At 37.7% G+C, this 25,262-nt stretch overlaps 1 protein-coding gene across 7 annotated transcripts in view; it reads left to right on the plus strand.

Moving 5' to 3' along the window:
• vps13b (vacuolar protein sorting 13 homolog B) overlaps positions 1–25,262 on the plus strand; it is a 197,146-nt gene that overhangs the window by 117,013 nt on the left and 54,871 nt on the right. For all 7 annotated transcript variants that reach the window (XM_077720537.1, XM_077720539.1, XM_077720538.1 and 4 more), the window contains 6 exons: positions 4,205–4,331; positions 4,899–5,042; positions 16,454–16,786; positions 17,070–17,472; positions 17,572–17,709; positions 21,731–22,090. In XM_077720537.1, the coding sequence (XP_077576663.1) occupies positions 4,205–4,331; positions 4,899–5,042; positions 16,454–16,786; positions 17,070–17,472; positions 17,572–17,709; positions 21,731–22,090 (1,505 nt within the window). The remainder of the gene's footprint in view (positions 1–4,204; positions 4,332–4,898; positions 5,043–16,453; positions 16,787–17,069; positions 17,473–17,571; positions 17,710–21,730; positions 22,091–25,262) is intronic.

The following is a 25,262-nucleotide window of genomic DNA, read 5'->3' on the forward strand; positions in this document are numbered from 1 at the left end:
TTCACCTTCTTTTTTCCACTCATGTTTTGTGACAGAACAGACACAGAAATCACCAAATCATGGTCTTTATTATATTTTATCTATTTATTCTGTAAACTAAAAATAAGTTTGACAAAGTACGATTTATCTCCAACCATCTTTAAAGCAGGGTGCTCATAAACATCAAGATACATCACAATATAAGCAAGTATGCTCTGGATATTACAAAATGGTTGTGCGCTCTTACTGTTGTTATAAGACAATGTTTTTTTTGCACTGAAATAAGACGAGTGTCAGTCGTCTTACATTCGGGGTATAGCCATTGTACCAATTCACAACTCTAGATGGCGCCAGATGCTGTTAAAGCAAATCCTGAACACCTGTCGGTAATTGAATTCAATTGAATGCATTATTTGTGCTAATGCAAGTATAATTACATTGAAAGCTTCACTATGAAGTGCACACATAAATAAGTAGTCAATATATATTGGATTGCATAACTTTATTCATCCCGTATTCAGGAAATTTTGTTGTCACAGGAGCAAGAGGGTGAGGATGCAGAAATAGGAAAGGCATTTTAGACATAAATAGATAGGTAAAATAAGTTAATAAATTAATACATAAAAAATATATAAATAAATACGTGTTTGGACATTTGATGTATATCGATATCGGCGTTTTTTTAATCTGACCATGAAATCAATTTAAAACTGGTTTATTTCAGCTCAGTTGCAGCTATGGCTTGACCTCCAAGTGAATTGTTTTGATGCGTTTATCTTTATTTATGCGTTCCTCTATTATCTCCCCATGAGATAAGAACTGAAGTTATCAATTCAATTGATTTTCATTTCTACATTCCAGTTTTACACAAGACTATGATAATTCCCTCACTTGAATTCATAACAAAGCTGAACAGAACAACTACCACTTACATAAGACAAATAGCTCTTAATGCTTCGTTAGTTGTCTTGTGTAAAAACAAAAATGCACCACCTGCAATATAATAAAGATTTCACAAGTGTGACTTTCAAAGGTTCTTGCCTTCCTCTTGTTTTCAACAACGATACCCTCACACTACCTCCTGTTTTGGAGACTACGCATGTTCTCTAAAAATGTTGGGTTCACTGAAGTTCCAGTAGTTATGGATCAGCAGTGGCCTCAGTCAGCTTCCTGAGGTTTTGTGAGGAAATTCCTGCACCATGGATCCATTGACAGGATCTGTCCTCATCCCAGTCTGTAGTTTCTGGATAGGAAAGACCCCTTGTCAGGGCTCTGTGAACTCCCCATCGCTCAGCTTGTCAACCTGTCTCATTTTGCACATGCCACTGCTGTTTAGTTTTTCACAAAATAAAAGCCACACTTCCCTTGTATTGTTCCCACTGCATTTACTTTAAGGTATAGGGACACACACACAGCTCAATGTCAGAAGCCCCCTATATATCTTTGGTAAACTGAGCTCTATGAGTTGTTGCTTTGCTGGTGAATGATAGCACCTGTCCCATGCAACTTGACACTCATTGTTTCAGTCTTTTTCTGACAAGAGATTAGCTTACACCAAATGCTCTCATAGATCATTTCCCCTCTGAATATAAGATATTTCACTCTACATGACTCCCTCGAATATCGCTGCTTCAACTTTCACGGATTCACTACATCGCAGATTTTTTTTGAGGAAAAAAGTTCATAACAAGGGGAAAATCCACGCTGAAACTCGCAGGCAGAAGCCACTCCCCCGTCTTCTGCTTGCCACTAAGAAAATGGCGGAAGACAGAGGCCTCACCACTGAAGAAAAAAAAATGCGGAAAACGGGCAGTGGCCATCATTTTTATCCGAATATAGAAAATTCTTAGTGGCCGAGAGCCGCTCTGAGGGTGGATTTTTATCAGAAATGCAAGCTCTGTGCAACCTGATGCCGTGGCGCTTATTTAAAAAAATGTGAGCTCTGCGAATTGGATGGCAGAGAGTATCAGCGATGGGGGATTTTTTTTATTTTTTAGAAACGCAAGCCCCGGGTGACGTTACGGTGGAAGTTTAATGTCCTGGCCAGTCAGCCGACACTTTGGCAGCCCATGCCATTGGCTGTCCAAACAGAGGTCAGGGCAATAAACTCAGCACAGGCTGTACCAACAGTGTCAAGTATCTTTATAGCCCAGGCCTTCGGTTAGCCCCTACCTACGGTGCTGGTCAGGGCTTTGGGTGCCCGTGCCCGCAGCGTTGGCCAGGGGTGACTCGCAACAGGCAGTGACACGTTTATTGGAAGAGGATTCCGGACATTTTTATTCAAAATTGAACAGAAAATGTCAGGCTTCAGGCGGATTGCATGTTTGGGATGCTGCTCGCTGGCTTCATGGAAAATGCAGCCTTAATCAACCAGTTTGACCGTCCTCATGGTTTAAAAACAAGAACAAAGCCGATGTTTTGACAGATTTGTTTATTACAGACTGTGTCGTTTTGTTACCTGCCATATTTAGTCCGGCGAGTATAGTAATCCCGCGAATATTGCGGGCATGGCCACTCGAAGACAAAGGACCTGGACTGAAATTTCTGTTTATCTTTTTTCAAATTTATGCCAAACGGAGAGGAACTATTTTCCCTGTATATAATATTTAAAATAGTTTCATTTTTAAATATATACTTATATAATATATTTAGATATTAATACATTAAAGTCATTGGAAATGCTCATAGCTGTAATAGTTAATAAATATACACTTTGATAATTGTTCTTGTGTTCTTATATTTATGTATAGGAGTGTCAACGTTTTGTGGTTGTGATAAAGGGGGTGATCCTACTTGCCGTGTTTTTGTTTATCGCGGCCATGTCTGGTCTACATTAACCACGATATTCAAGGAATTTCTGTACTCTATATTTAAAGAGATGTGTCAGAAAGTAATACTATTTTGAGAGCACTAGTAATGCTCATTTGTATTGGAAAAGTAAAAATGATAATGTTTCTTTTTGAACACAGTACCCCAGGCCACCTAGAAACAGGGCTTTTTAAAATCCAGGCCAACTATAAATATTGCAAGCCATACATCACGATTGTTTTAATAGCAGCAGATGTGGCAATTAACAGCACCTTTTAAAGCTATGCTGTATATTTGCTTTACTGCTAACAAATGTTCCATCAAATGACTTGATTGTGGGAATCCACATTAGTGAAAGTGGAAGAAAAAAAAATAGGTGTGAGAAGGTCTCAGTTTGATCCCATTTATACAATTAAAAGATGTTACCAATTGGGACTTGTCAAATAATGTCTCGAACCATAATTTTGATGCCAGTTAAAATGTCTTTAGCAGGCTATTTAAAGACTGTATTCATCATTGGAACAAAAATCAATCCAAATATTTGGAGTTTAACTTTTGGTCCTTCTGAATATGACATGCTAATGCAAATGTGTGGAATTATTTGTAATAATGAACCTCTCCAGCTTTTTGCTCTATTTGAATAAAACAGTTAAAATAAATTCTTCCTTAACAAACATAATTCCATTTGTCAAACAGTTTCATTTTATGAGTATATTTACCTCACTAAATCAGACTTTAAGCATCTCTAATATTTTATCCTTCCCTCATGAGTTTATTTGGCAGAGGTTAGCAATTGTTGCCTTTTAAAAATAACTCAGCCTTAATTCTTATTCACTAAATGGCAATTTTACAGCTAATTTTATAGAAAATAGTGCAAACCAATGACTATTATTGCGCATTATTTGTTTGATTATTTTGAGTCATACTTTTTTCATAGTTTGGCTGGACTGTTGATGAAAAAACAAGTGTGACTTATATGTTTCCTTATTTTTTTTGTTCCTGTATCCTACAGCCTTTCATGTTTTTAGGTTAATGTTATATGAACTACTCTTGTGTTAATGCCTATTTAACATGTAGTTCTCCATTTTTCTACCTTAACGTATGTTTGTTCTTAGTTTCTGATTGAATAAAAAAAATGCCCTCCCAAAAATGTTATTTATTAAATATTTATTTTCATTGTGTATTCTTTGCCTGGTGTGTAATGGGGTTTATTTGTTTTTTTTTTTACTCTTCATACTCTAATCAAACGTTTCAAAACTTGCGAGGAGTATCTGCACAATAAGCAAATCAATGTTGTATGTATGTATAGATTTAATATCTTGACTACTTTTTGACCTGCTTTTTTGTATTGGCATGACTGGTATTTATGAATATAGACATATTTTGCTATCAAGTAACTATGATTGTATTTTTACAGTATCAGGAGGCACCAGGAGCGTCGAGCCATTTTGACCCCTGTTTTAACTGACTTCTCTGTCCGAGTGACTGCTGCCCCCGCCATCATCTTCAGCAAGAATCTCTCCCATGATGCTGTCCAAACAGAGGTCAGGGCAATGAACTCAACACAGGCTGTACCAACAGTGTCAAGTATCTTTATAGTTTACATCATGGTAATTTAGATATTTGGTCACCAGTAGTGGGACCTTATTACCCTTCGACCTTGGCTTTTTGCAAATGCCAACTTGGTTCTTAATTTTTTTCGGAAATGTCAGATGTACAGTATTAAGTCTTAAAAATACAGTAAATCCCTGCGTAGGAATCCCACTGACAGGAAAACCATGTAATGGAGGCTTTTGACCCACAAAGTTCAATCCTCTGTTTATACAGCTGATGTTTTTGGCACAGCTCACTCCAACTTCCTACCACTTCGATGCCTACATTTTCCATGCTAAAATTTCCCCGTGGCAAGGCATATCAACTAATTCAAAATTTGCTCTTACGCACACGGTATACACACATTTTGGACATGCAAAATGTTATCTGCATATCTCTCACGCATTTGCAAAACCTAAAATCAAATGTCAAAAAAACTAATTATATTTTATCTTGTTAATTTGCTAATATTCATTTTCAACAAATATTTGCTATTGCAAACTGTCTTTCTTTTGTAGAACTTGGTGGTGTGTGGGCATTCTCTTGAAGTTAATGTGACCAGCAGTTTGGATTTTTACCTCAGTGTTGCTCAGGTGCATCTCCTTCACCAGCTTGTCAAAGACAACTTGGGCGGCATGGAAACTACTTTGCAAGGCACTGAGGTACAGTAAAGTACGTTTTATATATTTATATATATATATATATATATATATATATATATATATATATATATATATATATATATATATATATATATATATATATATATATATATATATATATATATATATATATATATATATATATATATATATATATATATATATATATATATATATATATATATATATATATATATATATATATATATATATATATATATATATATATATATATATATATATATATATATATATATATATATATATATATATATATATATATATATATATATATATATATGTATATATGTATAATGCATATGTATGTATGTGTGTATGTATGTATGTATGAATGTGTATTCAACACATTTAAATATTTACTCAGCACACTGTGGTACTCTAATGTGGTTTTAGATTACTGTGTTGCACTCAGCTGCAGTTTTCGGGGCCTTTTCCTATTGTTTACAGGACATGGAGCTTCTAGGCGCCATTCGCCCTGTCTGACCGCTTAATAAAACTTGCTAATGGAACACAATATAAAAATATTTACCAGCTGCGGTAAGGATGAGACTCGTAGGGAAACGCAATGGATAGAGAAAATAAAGTGTTAGTCCAAAGTAATTTTATGGAGTTGACCGGCGTAGAGTAATTACACTTATCAACTTGTAGTGCTTTTCTGTGTCTTGCAGTTGTGTGAATTTCTACAAAATTACATTAGCATTCTCAAGGAAGAATAATGATGATTTTTTTGTTACATAGTGTCAGTTTCAATATCATGTTAAATCAATTTACAATCATTTTCAAATCCCATTTGTTCTATGGACAGATATTATAATAGAAGTGCTAACTTTACATCTGTTCCTGATTTTGTTTAAAAGGCCTCATCTTTGACTGTTAATGATGCATGGCTTGAAACTGCTTGAGGAGAGCTAATGGCTAGGAGAAGGTTCATCCAGGTTCAAGGCAGGATGAGTAAGATCAATAACTGCTCGATGGAGCGGGGGTTCCCTAACATTACATCGGATAGTGGTTATCAATTCCCCAATACATAAAACACAAGCCATTGATGTCACTATAATCCAGTGTTCTCAACTCTTGCACATTAAGCGTTTTACTCACAGATTTAACACAGATCTCATGCCCTATACAACACCTTACATTTCTCATGCACCAAAAATATGGCACTTTTCTACCTTTTGATGCACTCAAAGCGCATTGATACTTTATGCTCATTAACTGCAAATCTGTACACTTACGCAAGTCGACTACCATGTCGTTTCCGTGCCAAGGTTGCACATGCATTCTAATCCTGACATCTTTAGTCATCAATAGTTAATGGGGTCAAACTGTCAGTTCGACAAACTGCGGTGAACTAACGTCGGTTCGACAAACTGTCTGTTCGACGAAGTGTCCGGTGACCAAACGTCGGTTCGACGAAGTGTCCGTCGACCAAACTGCCGATCACGGCTTTTGGGCCAAAGGCTGGTGACACCCTGAATTGGTCGCCATCCAATCACATGGCACACGAGACAAACAACCATTCATGATCACACTAATACCTAGGGGCCATTTAGTGTGTCCAATCAGCCTACCATTTGTGAACCGACCAGGATTTGAACCCATATCCTCCACTGTGAGGCCGACTCGCTAACCACGCACCCTCCAGTCCGCCCCATCAAGTGTAATATAAATATAAAATAAAGTTCATAACATGTCAAATCCACGCTAAAACTCGCGAGCAGAAGACAGGGGATAAAAAACGGCGGAAGGTGGGGGCTTTGCTTTTTATCCGACACTGAATTGGATGGCACTCAGCGCTGAAGAAGCAATATTTAACCGTGGAAGAATGACCGAGAAGGACGATGTCTTGCCATTTCCTGTTTTTTCGGATTATATTAAAGACTACAGTGAGCTAAAAAAAAATGGCGGTGGCCATGTTCCTTGTGCCCCGAAAACTTCTCGCAAAAGCTCCTCCTGAAAAGCTCCCCTACGGTGCCTCCCGAAAATTCCATGTTTTGGTAGAAAATGCATGTTCCAAAATATCTTTGCATTTCTATATTCATTTTAAAGGCCGAATAAATAACGTTCCTGTCTTTTTTTCAGGGTTTTTTTTTTGCATACATACATGCATACATACATACGTTTCATGCAAAATTGGTATACTTGTTTAACTTTTAAAAGAGTAACAGGGTAGTATTCAAGATCATGGAACGAATTATGCTAATTAAATGTAAAATATGCTTGTACTTACGAAAAATCCAACTTACGAAACCACTTCTGGAACCAATTAATTGTGTCAGTAGAGGTATGTACCACTGTAATTTCTTGTCTTTTGACTAGACCAGCATTGCTAAAAGGCCAAGGTTTCATCTTTAGGGCCATAAAAAGGAAAATAAAAGTATGGCAAAAAAAGCAAAGATACTCTAGGCCCACAAACAGAACGCACTACGTATGCACTAGTTAAGCAGGAACTATAGTGCTGGGGACTAAATGACTGAGGAGGCGGGGGTGTTTAAAGTTGAAGTGTCGTAAGTCGAGAACATTGTAACCCAAGGACTCTCTCTCTATACTTTAACAATATACAAGTGAAATTATTTATTTCCAATATTAAAGTTTATTCATTCATGATAAATATGGTTAAAAGTTTCACTAAATATTTTTTTACATAATTATTGAATACATTTGCTTGTTAGGTTTTCTTAATTCCCCTGGAAAGTCTGTTTTTAATATAATATAATCAGAATTGGTGCGCGCAGCATAAACACGCATGCCAAATGATTAATTACATTGTACCTTTTAGGCTACATAGAGAAAACTAAATTTACTGCGTACGGAAACATCGAACGTAGAACTAATATTCACATTGAAACTGTTTTAAAATGAGGAAATGGTTCATAACTATCTGTAACATAAAGGTTGTGTCCTAGTTGTTTTCCCTTTAAATCAATATCAATCATAATAAATATACCCCGAATTGAATTTATGGCCACTCTTGTTTAAAGTATATGTATATTCATTTGTGTCAAGGGAGTCAACTGTGTTAACTGCCTCTTCACGTTGTAATATTCCAGACGGTTTAGTCAACCAGCATGAGACTATTGTGCAAGCTGTGAGGCCCTCTAGCGGTGCATGTTATTAGCATCCCCACCCCCCAACTCAAAGGCCCCGTCTTTTCACTACCAGTTTACTGTGCCAAAAATCTGTCTGCCCCCTGCTAATGGATTAGACCCACCACACCAAAACAATCGTATCAGTTGTATGTAGTCTGACATTGTTAGTCGTTGTAATTTGAAAGAGTCAAAGCTTTTGAAGCGTGAAGAATAGAACTAAATAGCTGAACTTACAAAGACATAAAGTTCAATGCGGGAAAAAAATATTCTGGAATGTTTGTGTGTTCGTTACAAGTCGATTTTATAGGTGTTATTGATAGTATTTGGCAGTTTTGTTTGTGCTCCATCTATACATTCGGTTCATAACAGCCTATGAACATTCTGTTAAAAGGATGTTATCATTGTTTTTGAGCAAAGCCTAAATGCCCTTCTCCCTTCTTCTCAGTCAGCAGTTTAGTTTAAACACTGCTCCTCGCTCAGTCTTCCCGACCAACTTCTAAGTCTTTCTTTCCTTTCCCACTCCTTATGAGAACACGCTGTTTGACTTGAACAGATTCCCCACAATCCTGCGCACTGATTTCAAACAGTTCCCATTATCCCTCACAGCTGTGTTTTATTGTCCGGGTTAATGAATTTGTTTTGTAGAGACTGTTGGGTTCCCTGGCACTGGTGAGGCAAAGCAGGCATGTGGGCAATGTGTGCACACATGCCTTGCATGGAATCCTTGTGTGGGGCTTCACTGATTTCAATTCTTTGAGCTGTGTGTGTGAGAAAATCATGCCAATTTTATCTGGAGTGTTTCTTTCAATGCTGTTGCTTTTTATTCAAATTAGCAATGTGGCCTTTTCATCCATAGTTATCGTGTTTTCCCTCTCAGCATTCTAATCTCTATTCCGATCAATGCAAATTGATTTAAGTCAAATAAATATAGGCACTGCCAGATTGCTCATTATATTCATCAGATGTTAAATGTTTGTGTCATGTTAACATTTCTTAATATCCCTTTCACATGAATACTAATGCAAATGCGTCTTAGTCTTCATAGTTGTTTTGGGGGGGCTCATAACTTTTTTTGCTACTATTCAATTTTTCTTTTTTTTCTTTTTTTCCACTGCAGCTGCCTCATAATGTTTTTGAAATACAGCAGATGGATGTGTGAGTTGAAGGGTTAGGGTTTAGAGCATCTTGCAAAATATATGATGTTATTTCTGAGATACAGTTGTGGTCGAAAGCTTACATACAATTGTGAAGAACATAATGACTCTCTTTAGTTTCCAGTTATTTCTACAACTCTGATTTTTATTTGATAGAGTGATTAGAACAGATACTTCTTTGTCACACAAAAAAAACACTCATGAAGTTTGATTCTTTTATGACTTTATTATGGATGAACAGAAAAAAGTAATCAAATCTGCTGGGTCAAAAATATACATATATACACACAATAAGTGGAAACTCAAGAGAGCCATGACATTAAGTTTTTCACAAATGTATGTACATATTAGTTAAAGTGTCAAAACCACTGTGTCTTCATCATAATGACTGTAAGAAAGACAAGTGTGTGCCAATACATTATTCAATTCATCACAATACAATTTGTGGTGCTGAACTTGATAATAATTCATAAATTCTCAAAAACTGAATCAACAAATTTTAAACTGACCTGTCATGACTGTAATAAATTTTGTGAGTGTACAAAAGGTTCACTTGGTGTACAGCTCTACACTTACTTGTGCCTTTTGCCGATTACTCTGTCACCAATATACACTCCAAAAATCCTTGTTGTATAGCAACTTCACATAGGTTGTGCAATGTAATTTGTCATAATCATCAATCTCTGCCAGTTGTTGAAAGTTTCCTGTGTCAAACACTTCTAAAGATACAGAGGAGTGCGTGTGCCTTTGAGTATTTACTCAAACATTGATGTAGCCAAGGTCAACCATGTGCTTGTACCATAGTTGAAGAGGAAAATGCCCTCTGGTGAAGGGGAAGTCCGGCACGGCTTCATCCTCCACCTCATCCTGGGATGATTACATGCATGGGAGACAGGGCTTTAGACTTCCTTCAACACTCACACAAAGGCACATATAAAAGCGTGTATACACAACTTTGGGGACAACGGTACCCTGCATCAAAAGCAACCCTTAAATTACACTCAACATGGATGACAAAAACATTCAGGATCTTATACTTTACTCCTACTTACCCTGTGGCATTCTTTTTTTTTCAGGATGACTAGTCTTTTATCTATTTTTTTTGTCCTTCTATCATACTTTTCATCTATTTGTGCTTAACTGATTTATTATTTCAATTGAGTATAGTTCCTGGTCAGAAAGAGACTAAGTGGCTGAGAGTGATTTGTGCTGTCCTTGATTTCTCTGTGCATGTCTGTGTTTAAAAGTATGCACAGGCTGCACTCACGCAAAGCTTGGGTATTACAGCACCTAATTATAAAGCAGAGTACTTCGCCAGCTAACACGGACTGCGGTGAGATGTGAATTTTCATTCGAGACAAAATACATTGGTTGGTAGCTACTTTGGTCTGTCAGTGACTTAGTAGTGCTGTTTGAAGCGGGCAGCACTTCTCTGATGCTTTTTTTTTTAATGTGTGCATTGGCCTCAGACCGCACATGAATAGTTGAATTCAAAGTTCTGCACATAATATTTCAAAGTACTCTTTGTTCAGTATATCAGCGAGTAAGGTGTGGCTTCTATTTCAATATGACATTGTTTTGTAGTGTTTACCTAGTGTGTATGGCTCATAAATGTTACACTGTCAAATCCTGGAACCTTAGCTGATGTTCTTGTCAGCTCTGTTTCAGCTTATCTTTTTTGTCACAGTGTCAGCTAAATATCAAAAGCACATAAGCACATTTTGACCGGAACTTGGCACGGTTTTTATTGTGCACATTATGCTTCAAGTGAGCTGTCTCCAGAAGTGGTCCTCCTTGTGATGAGTGTTTCATTAGTGTCTCTGAGAGGTCAAATGTCTCACTTGAAACTTTCCATAACAGTGATGTGTCACAGTAAAAAAAAAAAAATCATGGCCAACACAATTTTATTTCTCTTGGCTACAGATTGGTAGACAAATGAATATAGCATTTTAGAATGCATCAGAAGAAAAAACACCCACATAACATAATGAGAATACGAGAAGCTGAATGTAATGTTTGCTTTCATTTCCCTCTCTTTCGAAAACTTTTGACTCTAAATGTGGGAGCAGACGTTCCTCAGAAGTCTGCTCTTAAACCAGTCAACCTGGCAATTAACACTCTCAGAGGGTGAGATCGTTTTCCCCCTCCAACCTGCACTCATCCTGCTCATTTGCCCTACTGCCACTGAGTATAATAATAAATATCCATCCATGTGCAGCCATCTCCTATTCCATTTTGGCAGCCTTGCATCTGCTCTGTTGTCTCGTCACATTTTCAACACAGTTTCTTAGTCCAGGTATATATCATTGCCCTTCTTTTGTTATGAAACTATAGCTTCTCCCACTCTTTTCCCATCTTTTACCAACCCCCCTGTTTGAATCAACTGCTAATTGACAGCCAGTCATAACAACTCGCCTTGCCTGTCCAGTCACTGCACCCAAACTGTCCGGCTTCTCAAAGCATAACTGTAGCAGTTTTAAATTGGCCCCTTGGAAAGTTAATCTATTTGAGATCAGTAGCAGCCAAATTTGCTGCCCCTTCAATCGGTTTTGGAAAAATTGGCGTGGAAATTCCAGATTAAATCATGAAGGAATTCCGTTAGTGTCTAAGGCATGGCAGCAGGCCCCCACAGTCTACTGTGAGCTCGTGTGTCGACTCAGGTGAACAGAGTGAGGAGTGCCCTCTGTCTCTTTGCCTCCAAACGAAACTGAGTTAGGGGCCCAGGGGAGCTGTAAAAACTGGGCACACCAAGCTAAACATCACAGACACTGATAGATTTTCCTCAGTCCTTAAAAAAACACTGCAGTCAAGGGGTGAAAAACGCTATTTTTAACCCTCCGCTAACAGCAATATTTTGTTCATATGGGTTTGTACATTGCAAAACACATTGGTCTAGTCACTAAATGTTGGAAATAAACTCCAACTTTAGTATTGGTTGATATATAAAGCGCACTGGATTATAAAGTGCCCTCCCAGTCTATTTTGGAGAAAATTTAAGACTTAAGTACGCGTTATAGTCATCAAAATATGGTACCATATTTTCACGACTACAATTAAAAATTGATCAAAAATTGTTTCTAATTTTACTTTAGATTACAATTTTTTTTACAACTACATACAGATTTCTTCAGACATGCCTAAATCAACGGAACATACTTATATTTATGGACATTTTAAAGTACGAGAATGCATTTTACTAGTTTTCACCAGAACGTAACTTCTCATTGCATTGTTGCAAATTGCCCGTAACTATGTTGAGAAACCATCAAAATTCAGAAAAAGGCTCATGTGTTCACTAAAAAATAAATAAAAAGATTAAGGGTGTCTGTCTGTGTACTCATTTTTTATCGAGCACAGTACAGCAGCTTTATCAAACTATTTTTACACTCTTGGGTTCCCTTCCTCTTGAAAAATGTTCCATCTGACTCAGTGATTTAGGAATGTCCAGATGCATAAATTCCCTTGTCATTAGGATGTTTCTTTTCCTTAAATATATCACGTGCTGCTTTTTTCTCCTGATATTATTAGTTGTCCAAAACTTCCCCAAGCCAAGACAGAGGATATACTCTTAGCCTGGGAAATGTGAATGAAAAGTGTTATCTGTGACATTGTCCTTCATGCTCCTAAAAGAAAAGAACGTGCTGGTAAACCAAGCAGGAATAAAACAAACCACCGGCATTTTGCAGAGTGCAGGGAGCTTGTTAAAATTACCCCTCTTGGCGCCCGATCGTTGGTGTATGCCATGTTTTAAGTACAGTTGACAATCACTCTGAAGCACTCAGCATCCATTTACCAAGCTTCAAGGTCGTGACCTTCCTTTGCTACTTTGTTGTGGTTTACTTTAAGTGCAATGAAGGTTGTCTTTGTTAGTGAATCAACTTAAAATGTATTAAATAGCTGCCTTTGATGCCTTTCTTTTGCTTGGTGGCTGCCGTTTATACACCGAGAGTGAGGTGACTTCACATTACAAATGTCTTCCACCCACTGTTTTGTTCAAGAAAATGAAAGGTTGTTTTGAAGTCCCTGGCATGTTAGTGAGGTAGTATTGTTATTATTTTTTGATTAAGGTGGCCCGGCCCCTATTTGAGTGTTTTCTACCTCAGGCACAAAAGAACAGAGGCCTATTGCCTGCTTTATGGCTCTGGTAAACAATAGCGAGTAACACAACAGGGGTCAAGTTGCAAGTCTGGTGTAGTCAAGATACAGAAGTTAATTCCCATGCAAACGTCATGCTAGCAAGGAGCGTAACTGTACTGTACAGTCAGAGAAGATTTAGTAATAGCACTTCCTATGAATGTAATGGGAATTCTTCTGCAGTCACCAATGAACAAGACAAAACTGTAGAACATTGATTCAACTATAATACTAGTCTGTCTACCGCCTCTCACTTTTAAGATTCATAGATTAATCCATTGAATAAAAGCGAGAACATTGTATTTATGTAGTTATCCTGTTAAGTGACTTTTCCCCCTTACATGTGCTTTCTTTTGTTCTTCATTTTCAGCCTTGAATAAATCATTTAACCAACAAATCCACTCTCTTACAATAAAAGGAGTTGGACTTCACTGTGGGTAGTTGGTGTCTAAATAGACACATGTGAAATAACATTCACCTACAGCATGTCATTTATGCTAAATTTACTATATTCTTTTGAGACCATATGGACTTCCCTTCATGTGAAAACATCCAGGTTTTCTTATTCCATGATCTCTCAACCTGAATTGCGACCTACTTTTGATTCATCTGGAAACACTCAAGTCCATATGTGCTATTCAGATGTAAAATGTGTGTTGTCATATTGTACTAGCGAGCCAACACTGTAAACGGGTGGCATTTGGATGATGTGACATTTGCTTCCGCCTATTAGCCTTATTCTAGCCAAGCTGTTCTGAGTTACACTGACAGAAAGTGGGGTCACACAGATGCGCACTGATATGATTGGCACCTGGGAGACTCATGGTTTCACACTTTGTGGATTATCCTCCATTTTCCAGCACGTTCTGCCTAGAGACTGTAGGAAGAATGACATCATGATTGGCCAATGGAGGTTGTGGGTTGCGCGTATGTCATCGCACATTCACGATCACAATCAACTCCCAAATCCAGAAAAAGATTACATTAGGATGTGGAAACTGTGTTTCAGTGCAGCGATTATATAATGTAATAGAAAGTAATGGTAGGAAAGGGGATTTCAGCTTGGAGCAGGTTTGTAGCTGCAGTGCATGCTAGTATTTATAATTGGCATTACGTTAAAGTCTACAGACTTCAGATACATATATTTTTTATACCCACCATGTCTGTGAGTAATCATAAAGGTGTGTAATCAAGTCCAGAAATGCCAGGTAAGAATCCAGCTGCCTGCTGTACTTCTTTAAAATTAAGATTTACATTAAATCCCTTAGTTTGGGACTGTTCTAATTGTAGGCTTTGAATCAAACTGCAGTTCAAACAGCTATGTCTTTCTCCCTACCATTGTTTTCTTCAATTATGGGCCCCATTATCCCATATTTTACTAGTAAGCACTTCCAAAAATAGATCAAGAATTTGCTTGGGGGGCACTCTGTTTGTGGTGGTGGGTTTTATAGAAGACTGGGTATTAGTCATAATTGTAAATGCATGTGTATGGCCTCAGCTCATGAGGGACGAGGGAGCAAAAAGAGTATTTGGTAGTTTTATGTGGCTGTTGCGTTTTCCCAGCTGCTGCTAAACTTACAGCATGTGTCCCTTCCAACCAGGGGCACTCATTGAGTGGGCATTTTGAATCTATTGATACACTTATACACTGATACACACTTCGGAGGAGTGTACACCTGCTTGATACAGAACCTTTGGAGATTAGCCCAGGTACTTTCCCCTCTCGTTTTTTTTTTTTTTTTCTTTTTTGTGGGGAAAAAATACTTTCCTATAGAAATACAAGTGTACACATCCTGTCGACAATCAGCCAAGGGAAAAAAGTAGAGATCTGGCAGGGCCTATCCTAGGAAAGCTGGGTTTAAAAGAACAGAACCAGCAGGCATGCAGAACCGTTTTATATGGCTCTTGTTCTTACCCTTTGATGATGCTGTTTAGTTTAGGAAATATCTAATAAGTCAACTATTCTGTCTAATGTCCTGCCAGTGGCTTTAGTCTTTGCACAGAGGCCTTGAAACACTATCTCTTCCACTGCTATAATATACATTTAAAATTCCCATGGAGTCGGTTTGAGAGAGTGCTATAGAGTGCAAGGGGGCAGCCGAGCCTACATACGCTAATAGCAACCATGTGCATGTTGATCATGCTGAGGTACAATAGGATGCCCCTTACCTTACATGCACAGGGAACTTGCTTTTTCAAACCAATGTAATCAGTGTGAATAGCAGTAGCTCACTGAATGTAAACATGTCTGTTACTGTGGTCCGGAAACATGGTGTGATTGTCAGCCCACTGTGACATTTTGTGCGTACATTTTGTGTTGTGGTTTATTAAAATCGAGAATGGAAAAAAAACATAAAACATTGGATAGCTGAATGGATGATGGGTGGGATTTTCCATTTTTGTGGGCCCGTTGCGGTGCAATTTCAATGGCTATTCATCTTGTTTTGGGAATTTTGTATTTAGTTAATATAGAAAAGATCTTCATATTGATATATTTGGGATATATTATATTTTGTATATATTTAGACATTTTCATATTTACATAAAGGCAATATAATCGAATGGTTAGGTAAAAAAAAGTATGAAAAACGTACATATTTCATGCTTTTAGTTTTGTGGCTTTGCGATGCCCCCTTTCATTGGTCAAATGCTCAATGTTTTCAATCAAGTCAGCTATTTAGTTTATAAGGGTTGAACACAAAACCTTTCTGCAAAGAAGAAAATACTCTCAGGTTTATTGAATACTAAATGTTGTCTTTTTCCTTAATTAGAGTAACTCATTTTGTTCCGTTAATTTATTATTTGGTCCGCACATTGTTTATGTGGTTCATTGGAGATTTTTTTTGATATAGTTGAGTCTGGGTTTCAGCAGAAATGAAGGCAAGTTAAATATGGGAGTATTTACATATCCCGTTGATCTTATTAATATCTGATCAAGCATTGGCATGGTAAGGTATATATTGGTTGCGTTTTCAACTTGAGAATCAAAATGTTTTTTGTCTTCTCCATACAGATGCATAAACATGAGCAGAAGCAGAGCAGCCGAGGCTCCTGTGCAGGCATTGACGCCTCATCTCGTCACAGTGGGAACGGGCAGGACAGTGGCTTTGGCAGCGATAGTGCTTGCATCCGAATTGTCCAAATTGAGCAGCAAAGTGGGACAAGTCACCACTGCATAGCCAGGCCTTCCCACAAATCTACCATTATCAAAAACCTCAACTTCATTCCCTTTGACATTTTTCTTACTGCCAGCAGGGTGTCTGTCATGGCCTATGAAGCTTCTATTTCCCCACACACTCCCACTTCCTTAGACAACACACAGGATCAGAAAGAACCCGCTCCAAAGGTAAAAAAAGAATGATTTCTTGAAAGTTTCCACGTGCGGCTAATTTGAACTGGTCTTAGTATCTGCTTTTGTCTGCATTGGATAATTTTTGGGTCCATATTTAGCAAATAATCATCAGCTATCTGTGAAAATGATGCTGAGCATTTCTAATGCCCAGTTCCCAATTCTGTACCAATGAAGCGCAACTTTAAACTAGTCAATTTCGTAGCCAATTTTCATTCAATGCTGTATTAAAGAGGTAATTACACTATGAATTTAATCAATCAATTTTCCACTTCTTTAGGTGGGAAAGAGTGCTTTGAACCAGCCTGAAATCCAGTGTGAGTCTTCTCCACCTTCCATATCACCATCTCCAGATCCTACTGCCCACGTTACCCTGACAAAACTGACTGCCGAAGACATACTCAACAGCAATGTCTCATCTTCTGCTATGCCGAGAGGCAGCTTGCTGTCTCTAAACTCCCAGTCAACCCCCAGCCGCTCCTCAGCACGCCAGGCTCTCGGAGTGACAATTGTGAGGCAGCCTGGAAGAAGAGGGGCTACTGACCAAGTGTTGGAACCGTTGCTCTATCTGCAGTTGGTCCAACCTTCTGCTCTTCTCAGTTGCCACCATCGTAAACAGAAAATTGAGTTATCTGTGTTTGATGTGTCATTAAGAGGAGTGGCTTCAGACTACAAGTGCCTCGGTATGACAGAATATATACATTTTTTTACTTCTTCATCATGCGCTGTTATTTTTTTTCATTGTTTCATCTAATTATTTTTCTTTGTCTCATTCTGTTCAGACCAAGGGAAGATTTTGCCTGAGTCTCTGGATTATAATGTGTGCTGGCTCCAGACAGCAGCGGGTGACGTAGATAGTGAGACAGGCATCCCTCCACCTCTGGTATGCCTAAAGATTAAAGACTTCCTCAATGGACCTGGTAGGATGAATTCATTTTTTTACACAAACTCTTGATCACCTGAGATAAAGATGATTGTTTTACACATTCTTATACAGTTTCATTCACATGTAAAGCAAAGCTCCATGGGGCTTCATCGTTTATGTCCTGTGGATTTGCTTTTCACAGGGTTTGGCTATCTATTTTTAGACTGATATTGTAATCATATGTGTAACCAGAAGCTAACTGTTTTTACCGAAGGGTTTGTCTTGTTTTATCCAAATTGATCTGTAGCTCCAATGAAGAAGTCTGAGTGGGCTTTTGCGCGGATGAGTAACTGGAACTTCGTCATCCCCTTGAGGATTTAATATATCCTTGAACATCGTGTGTAGGTGCAGGAAATCCATCTCAGTTTAGCTCGGTGATCCCAGTAGGCCTGTTGGATTGTAGTTGTTATTGATGGCTGGAGGAAAATGTTGCCCCCTCAGCCACATACATCCCTTCCTGCTGTCCATGAAGAGGCCCCCGCATATTTGTCCACTAAGGATCATTCAGCATGGCACAATGCTTCTCTTTACATTGTAACAAATAAACAGTGTAGCTACACATAGATATACATCTGCTTTAAAAGGATTTAATTGAATGTTTTTATTGTCATTATACAAGTATAATGAGATGCAAAGCTTTCACCACACAGTGCACAAATAACAAACTGAAAAATAAGTAATCAATTTCTAAGAAATAAATAAATACCAGCAGTCAAACATCAGTTTGCATATGCAAAGTGATCAAAACTGCCAGGTCAAAAATATATATACAGCAACACGAATTAGCAATTATGGTTACTTAGAAAGTTGTGTCAGTGAAATGAGCTTCATGGCATGGCCTCCAAACTTCTTGTGAGTGATTATTAGTGACTACAGCTGGTGACTTCTCTGAGGCCATTTAAATAGGGCTCATTGGATGCAAACGCCCTAAAACGCTACAATGGGAAAGTCAAAGGAGCTCAGAATGATATATATTTTCCATATATGTATATAAAAGTATATTTTTCCATATATGTATATAAAAGTATATTTTTCATATATTTATATATGAGGCTCTTTTTTTGGCTATCACAGATTATGTTTTTGGTAACACAAACAAATGCTTGCACAAACACAATCTTTACATAAAGGCAGTGTGTAATTGGACACATCGCCACCTGTGTCTGACAGTCTCCGCTGTCAAAAGTCAAGTGTAAAATGTGAGGCTGTGAATCAAAGGAAGCGAAAGATGAAAACAAACTGTGCAGTTCTTGCACAAGTTCAAAGCGAAACACTGTCACGCTTGACCTTGCCAAAAATATATGGTAACTTGCTTAAAAAGCATATTTTATCCAAATACCGCTGCTGTTTTGAAGAAATATAAATGTGTATGCAACTTTTTAGACCATGTCTCAAAGTTTGTGTCATGCTAATCAAAAATGACATCAGAGAAGGACTGTATATGGTTTCCCCAGCCTGTTCATATTAGAGAATGTTCTCTAAAATTTTGGAACAACTATCATTCATATTTTCTACCTACAGAAGTGATGCATTCTCTCTGTTAGAAATTGCACTGGCTGCGACTACTGTAGCTTTTTTCAATAAAAAACACATTTTTTGCTAGATATATGTGTGTGGGGGGAGTGGGTGTGTAGGTGTGTGTGTATTTGTGTATGTGGGTATTGGAAGTTGCCGTCTGTGCTCCATAGCACTTAAATCCTGAAATGACCTCATTAGTGTAGATGTGTTAAGTTTAATTTATGGTTAGTTTGTGTATTTTGGCTCTTGTCACAGTATTAAAGGAGTTGGTCAACTCACAGTTCCCGAGTTCCTAATGTATCAATGCAGAATTCTGGAGTAGCCTCAATTTAATCATTGCTATCCAGTCCAGCCCACTCTCGGACAACAAGGGTGGGGTTGATGAGGATGGAATAATGTGAAAAATTTAAATATCTGTTGGTCTTAAAGAAGAGTGATACAAGAAAATGGACTACATAAAATAAATGCACGAAAAGAGTGGGAGTGGACATTATCTCAGACAAAATAAGCAGCTGCATACACTTTTTAGTCGTTCTCTGGAAAATTTCATGGCATAAGTCAGGTGGAAAAGATAAGCTACATTGCACACCAAATTGCACCTAATGTCGCCCTTCAGTACCATCCTTCCTTTTTTCTATCTGCCTCGCTTCCACTAAATTAAACAAAAGTATCCAGGTTGTAGTGACTGAGTCTGTGTGTGTGTATGACTTGTCTCCCCTGGCAGCACTCCTATTCATTTCATCCCATTCTTGTAAATACCTGGGAATGATACAGTCCATACAGAAGGCCTAACTCCCCATAGAAGCAGGAATGCCTTGAGGATACCATGTAAAGCAGCTGGACTTGTTTTTAGCTACTTCCCTCTCCCATCATTACAACCAAGTGGAAAAATGGGATAATGGAAGTGGTGTAACACAGCATGGAGTTAATTCATGTGTCTCTGTAAATTCCAGTCAAGTGTTTGAAGAGTTCACTGCACAAAGGCACAACTAAAAGACATCTTGAATTTATGTGTCTTTCATGAACCAAAAAAACCCTTTCATGCTCTTCCACATTCATTTATGTTATGTATGTTTGATTATGAGAACAGGAGATTGAGACTGAAACCATCTGTTCTTTAACACTTTTTTTGCAAGCGAAGCTGAACCATCGTAGAAAGAAAGAAAGAAGTTTGATTTATGAGACACGGTAAAACTCAGTGTCCCGTGGGTCTGGTAGCCGCACATTTTCTTCTCTGGTGCACCGGTGAAGAGTGTCCCTTTTTTTATGGAACTGAATGGAATTTGTTCAGATATTATTCATCTTTAAATTATTGACTGCACCCAACTTTATACAGTAATACCTTGACTTACGAGTGTCCCAGCATACGAAAAATTTGAGATACGATGAAAATTCTGAGCAATTTTTTTCCCTGAGATACGAGAAAATTTTGACACAAGCAAATAATGTGCCCGTTATGTGGTCCTTTTCAAGCTGAGCAGGGATATCAATGACGGGAGAGAGGGGCTTCTTTTAAATACCTGGGCCTCATAAATACCTGTGGGCAAATGCAGCCCTATTGAAAATGTCCTCAACCCACTGTCCTCATCTGAGGACAGTCTATTATATGTTTCTTACTTGATATCAAGATGTTTCCCCATTTTATGAAAATGTTCTGAAATTATTGCAAAAATCTAAAAGTTCGGCGTGGCGGAATACATTAACACCTTTGCCTCGGTTATAGCACAGCAAGGTTACATCCATTTTTTTAGTGTGTATAGTATGTGAAGTTCCTTTAAGTTAGCTTATGTTATGTTATGTAGTGTGACAAAAGTGTAGCGAACCAAACATGCCAAGTTTGTCTCTCCTCCATTACTAGCTACCATCTGTTTCAAAAGTAAGAACTCGGTACAATACTGTACACAAAAATATGACATTAACCGCTAGATAGGTATTTACTTTGCGAGCGTTGGTGGTGAATTAGAACAATTAAAAGCATGATTCCATTGTGATATCCTATTTTAGTATGTTTTTTTTCAGAGGGTGGGAACTAATTAATTTTTATTTAGTTATTTTAAATGGGAAAAATTGATTTGGGATACGAGTAAATTGACATACGAGCTTGATCCCGGAACGCATTGAGCTCGTTTCTCAACGTATTACTGTATTTATTCAGGTTATGTCTTGGGATACCAACATTACAAAGCCTTGTTTTAGCTTTTGCCTAAACTTTACTATAAAACCCACCAGCAAATTAACCATCATAAAATGAACAGTTGAGGTAATTTTGATTTTGCCTACACTGTAGCAAAACCACAGTTTGAGCCACCCACAAAGCCTCAAAAGCAGTGAGCGTGTGTGAGCATGACTTCATAAATATTTTAAAGTAAAGCATGAGAGAGTTTTTTGTTTTGTTGGTCCTGAATCTAGTCCAGTAAACTTGTAGTAGAATTTTGAGAGCACAGTGTGCTTGTATTTAAGGTATCCATCTAATTCCACCCCTGTACTTTCCTCCCCAGCTGAACTGAATTTACAGTTCTCTCGCCCCTTGAAAATCACTCCAACACTGGTCAAACTGGACCAAATCAAGGCCTACCTGAAGAAAATCTTGCCAAACCACACGTGGAACACCGTGACTCCTCAGTCATCTCCTTTAAAGATGCCAAGCAGGGCCTTTTCCCCACCCCATCAATTTCAAGGCCTGAGTAAAGTCAGCAGCATGGATTCCTTGGCTTTGTCCTTCCACAAGGTCTCTGTCCAAACTACACAGGTTGTGGTTGTCCTGGAGACGGAGGCACATCCAATGAGACCTAGCGTGACTGTGTCTGTGTCATCTCTGATGGGAAGTCTCAACTTGAAGTTAGGTCCAAGCATTGAGGGTGAGTAAAGCAAAAATATGTGAATCGTTTGCAAAAAAATGTGAATCGTTTGCAAAAAAATGTAATATAGTGATGCATGTCTAGCGTGTTAAACTATACCAGGTACTACTGTATTTTCGGAGTATAAATCGCACCTGAGTATAGGTAACACTAGCCTTAATTATACACATAATAGAGAAAAAAAACGATATATTTAAGTCGCACTGGCATATAAATTGCATTTTGGAGAGTATTTTTTTATTTTTATCAGAAACCAAGAGGGGAAAATGGAGGAAAAACAGCATTCTAAATAGGCATCTGGTAACTTGAACAGTTTTTCACATAACTATAACCTAAAAAACAACTTCAAAGGCTGACGGTGGTCAGAGAGAAAAAAAATCTATATATGAATTGAATTTGAGCGTAAGTTACAGACCCAGCCAAACTATGAAAAAAGTGTGACTGGTAAGTGTTAAGGTAATCTGTATTCCTGATTATAATAAATCAACGGTCACTTCAGTTCACATTTAAGGTAATCTGTATTCCTGATTATAATAAATCAACGGTCACTTCAGTTCACATTTACAGCAAAGTAAACTGTACTTTATGGCCACATAAAATGTACACTACAGTAGACAGACTTCAATTCAGAATTCATTCAGTTAAAAGATTGTTGTGCAATGAAAACCATTACAACAGCTTGTTTAGAATGATCTTACATTCATGATTAACTTTTTAAACAAAATGTAGTATACTCTACTCTATACTACAGTATAGACATTGCATTTATTTTCAAGTTAAAAATAAAATTCATCGATTGCTGTTACTAAGCCACAATTTTTTTAAAGGTTTTCCTGACAGAATTCAAGAAATCTAAGTACATGAAATACCAGTACTATATATTGCCCCATCGTTATTCAAAAGGGAATTGTGAAGACTCACAAACAAGTTTTGCTGACATCGCTTTTGTGCAACACTTGAATGACAAATACCCTGAAAAACTTGGGAAATATTGCTGGAACACCTAATTGCTTTTTTATAATCACATGTGAAAGTTCAAGCTTCTCTTTCTGGTGGAATCGAATATTAAGTATGGCGCCCCGTCTTAAAATTTTCAGAAAACACCACACATACAATAAGACCAAAACTATGATATGTGGGGAGTCTGTGACAGATTAAGAGTCTTTTCAGATCTGAAAATCCTTATGTAGGGTTGCACTGAGCCTAAAGACAGCTTCACATTTGAAGAAAAACAACCACAAAGCCACCATCATTCCTCACTGTGGGTGCGGTGTTCTTTTGTTTATGTGTTGTGTTATTTTGCACTACACTACCTTAAAAATGATGGCTAGTAAATTATAAATTCATCATTTGTTTCATCATACCATAAAAATGTTTCCAACATGCTTTTGGGATTCAGTATGTGTTTGCTAAATTTAGCCAGATTCTTGACTTGTTTTACCCATCTTTCTTCCTTACTCCATGGCCCAGAGTACTACAGTAAATTGTTTTCACTTGTAGGACACAACCCATGTTTGCCAGATATTCTACTGGCAAATTTAATGTTGCTGTTGAAGGCCTTTATCCAGTTTCGCTAATCAGTTTTCTTGTCGTTTTTGCGGTAATATCACAGCCAAGTATTATTGACTTGACAAGAACAGCCTTCAATTTATTCCTCATTAAATAATTGAAATGTGATAGGTCAGTTTTATCCTTAGCCATATGCCCACCTAAAAAAAGGTAGATTAAAATTATACAATAATGAAAAGCTTTCACTGTCTGTATGATAAATTATGACAAAAGAAACATCTATTCTCTTGAGCAGTAAATGGAAGTTTCAATTCCAAGTGGCATGTTTGTACATGTTACATTGCTGTAGATGCCCCCACTACAGATTTTGAGGGACAAAAGACAAAATTGGAGCAGGGCTACATGAGTGCCTGCATCTGCTTTACAGATGTTGATCCAGGGTTACATTATACTAGGATATATGTGTGTCAAAGCATCTGATTTAAACCTCAAACAACTAGAATTTTGTTTACTTAAGTGTACTTCACTAAACAATGACACAATCATACATGCTGCCCCAATTTTCATCAACTCTTTACATTATGGATGTGTTGGCTCTGATGAGCAAGTACTCTGGAACATCTAGGCATGTTATATAATCACGATGTAGTGAAGCCGCGAAAGGTGAAGTCGGGAAGTGAAAAAAGGATCACAGTATTTAGTATGCTCCCCTAGTGGTTAGTGATATTACTGCACTTTGCCTGATATGCTCCCAGCGCTCACAGAGACTACAAAGAGGGAGTTGCAACCAGAGACATTACACGAGGGAGTTGCAGGGAGACAATGCCCACGATGTTCTTATGAGCAGCATCTCACGCCCACTGTCTGCTCGTATTTCAAAATTTGGCTCGTATCTCAAGATAATTATTTGCTCAAAATTTTACTCATATCTCGAATTGATCGTATGTCGGGGTGCTCGTTTGTCGAGGTAGCAATGTATATCAGAAATTTTCTCTGTTTCCCAAAGATGCCTTCCCAAGGCAATTCCAGATTTGCCATGCAAAGGATACATATGCGTTCAATTATACCTATTGATTGTTGGTTATAAAAGATGTATCTTTTAATTTCACTTCCCTTTTTTAATACTTAAATGCAGCACCTCCATCACTCGCCAATCCGCAGTTTCGGTTCTGAACAAAGAAGCTTGGAAAATTGCTCAGATTAAAGTTGTTAATTCAGTTCAAGTGGTGTCAATCATCCAATGGGAATGACCCCCATGGGAATGGTTGTACATGTGAGATTTTAGACAAGGGAATGTAATAAGACTACTGCTACGGTATGGACCACTACTGCTTCTACTCGTGTTGCACTCTTAGCCCTGAGTGGATGATTGTTGGTATTGGTGGACTACAACAGAACTAAGCAGAGGTGTGCAAGTAGCCAAATGTAGAACAGTATCAAGAAAGAAAGAAAATAGTTTTAAGGAAATATGGTCAAAGATTGATGCAAAGACTGAGGAAAAAATCTGCTCGGGTAAAATGTTGATGCAGACTAAATTAGTGCGCAAAGAGCAAATGTTGTGGAGTTGGGTCAAGAAACACTGGAAATAGATGCCAATGAATTAAAAAAAATGGGAAGAAAGAGAAAGAATGAGATATGATATAGCACTTAAAGAAAGAATAGA

This window comes from Stigmatopora nigra, chromosome 7 (assembly GCF_051989575.1).
Source record: "Stigmatopora nigra isolate UIUO_SnigA chromosome 7, RoL_Snig_1.1, whole genome shotgun sequence".
NCBI classification, from domain to species: Eukaryota; Metazoa; Chordata; class Actinopteri; order Syngnathiformes; family Syngnathidae; genus Stigmatopora; species Stigmatopora nigra.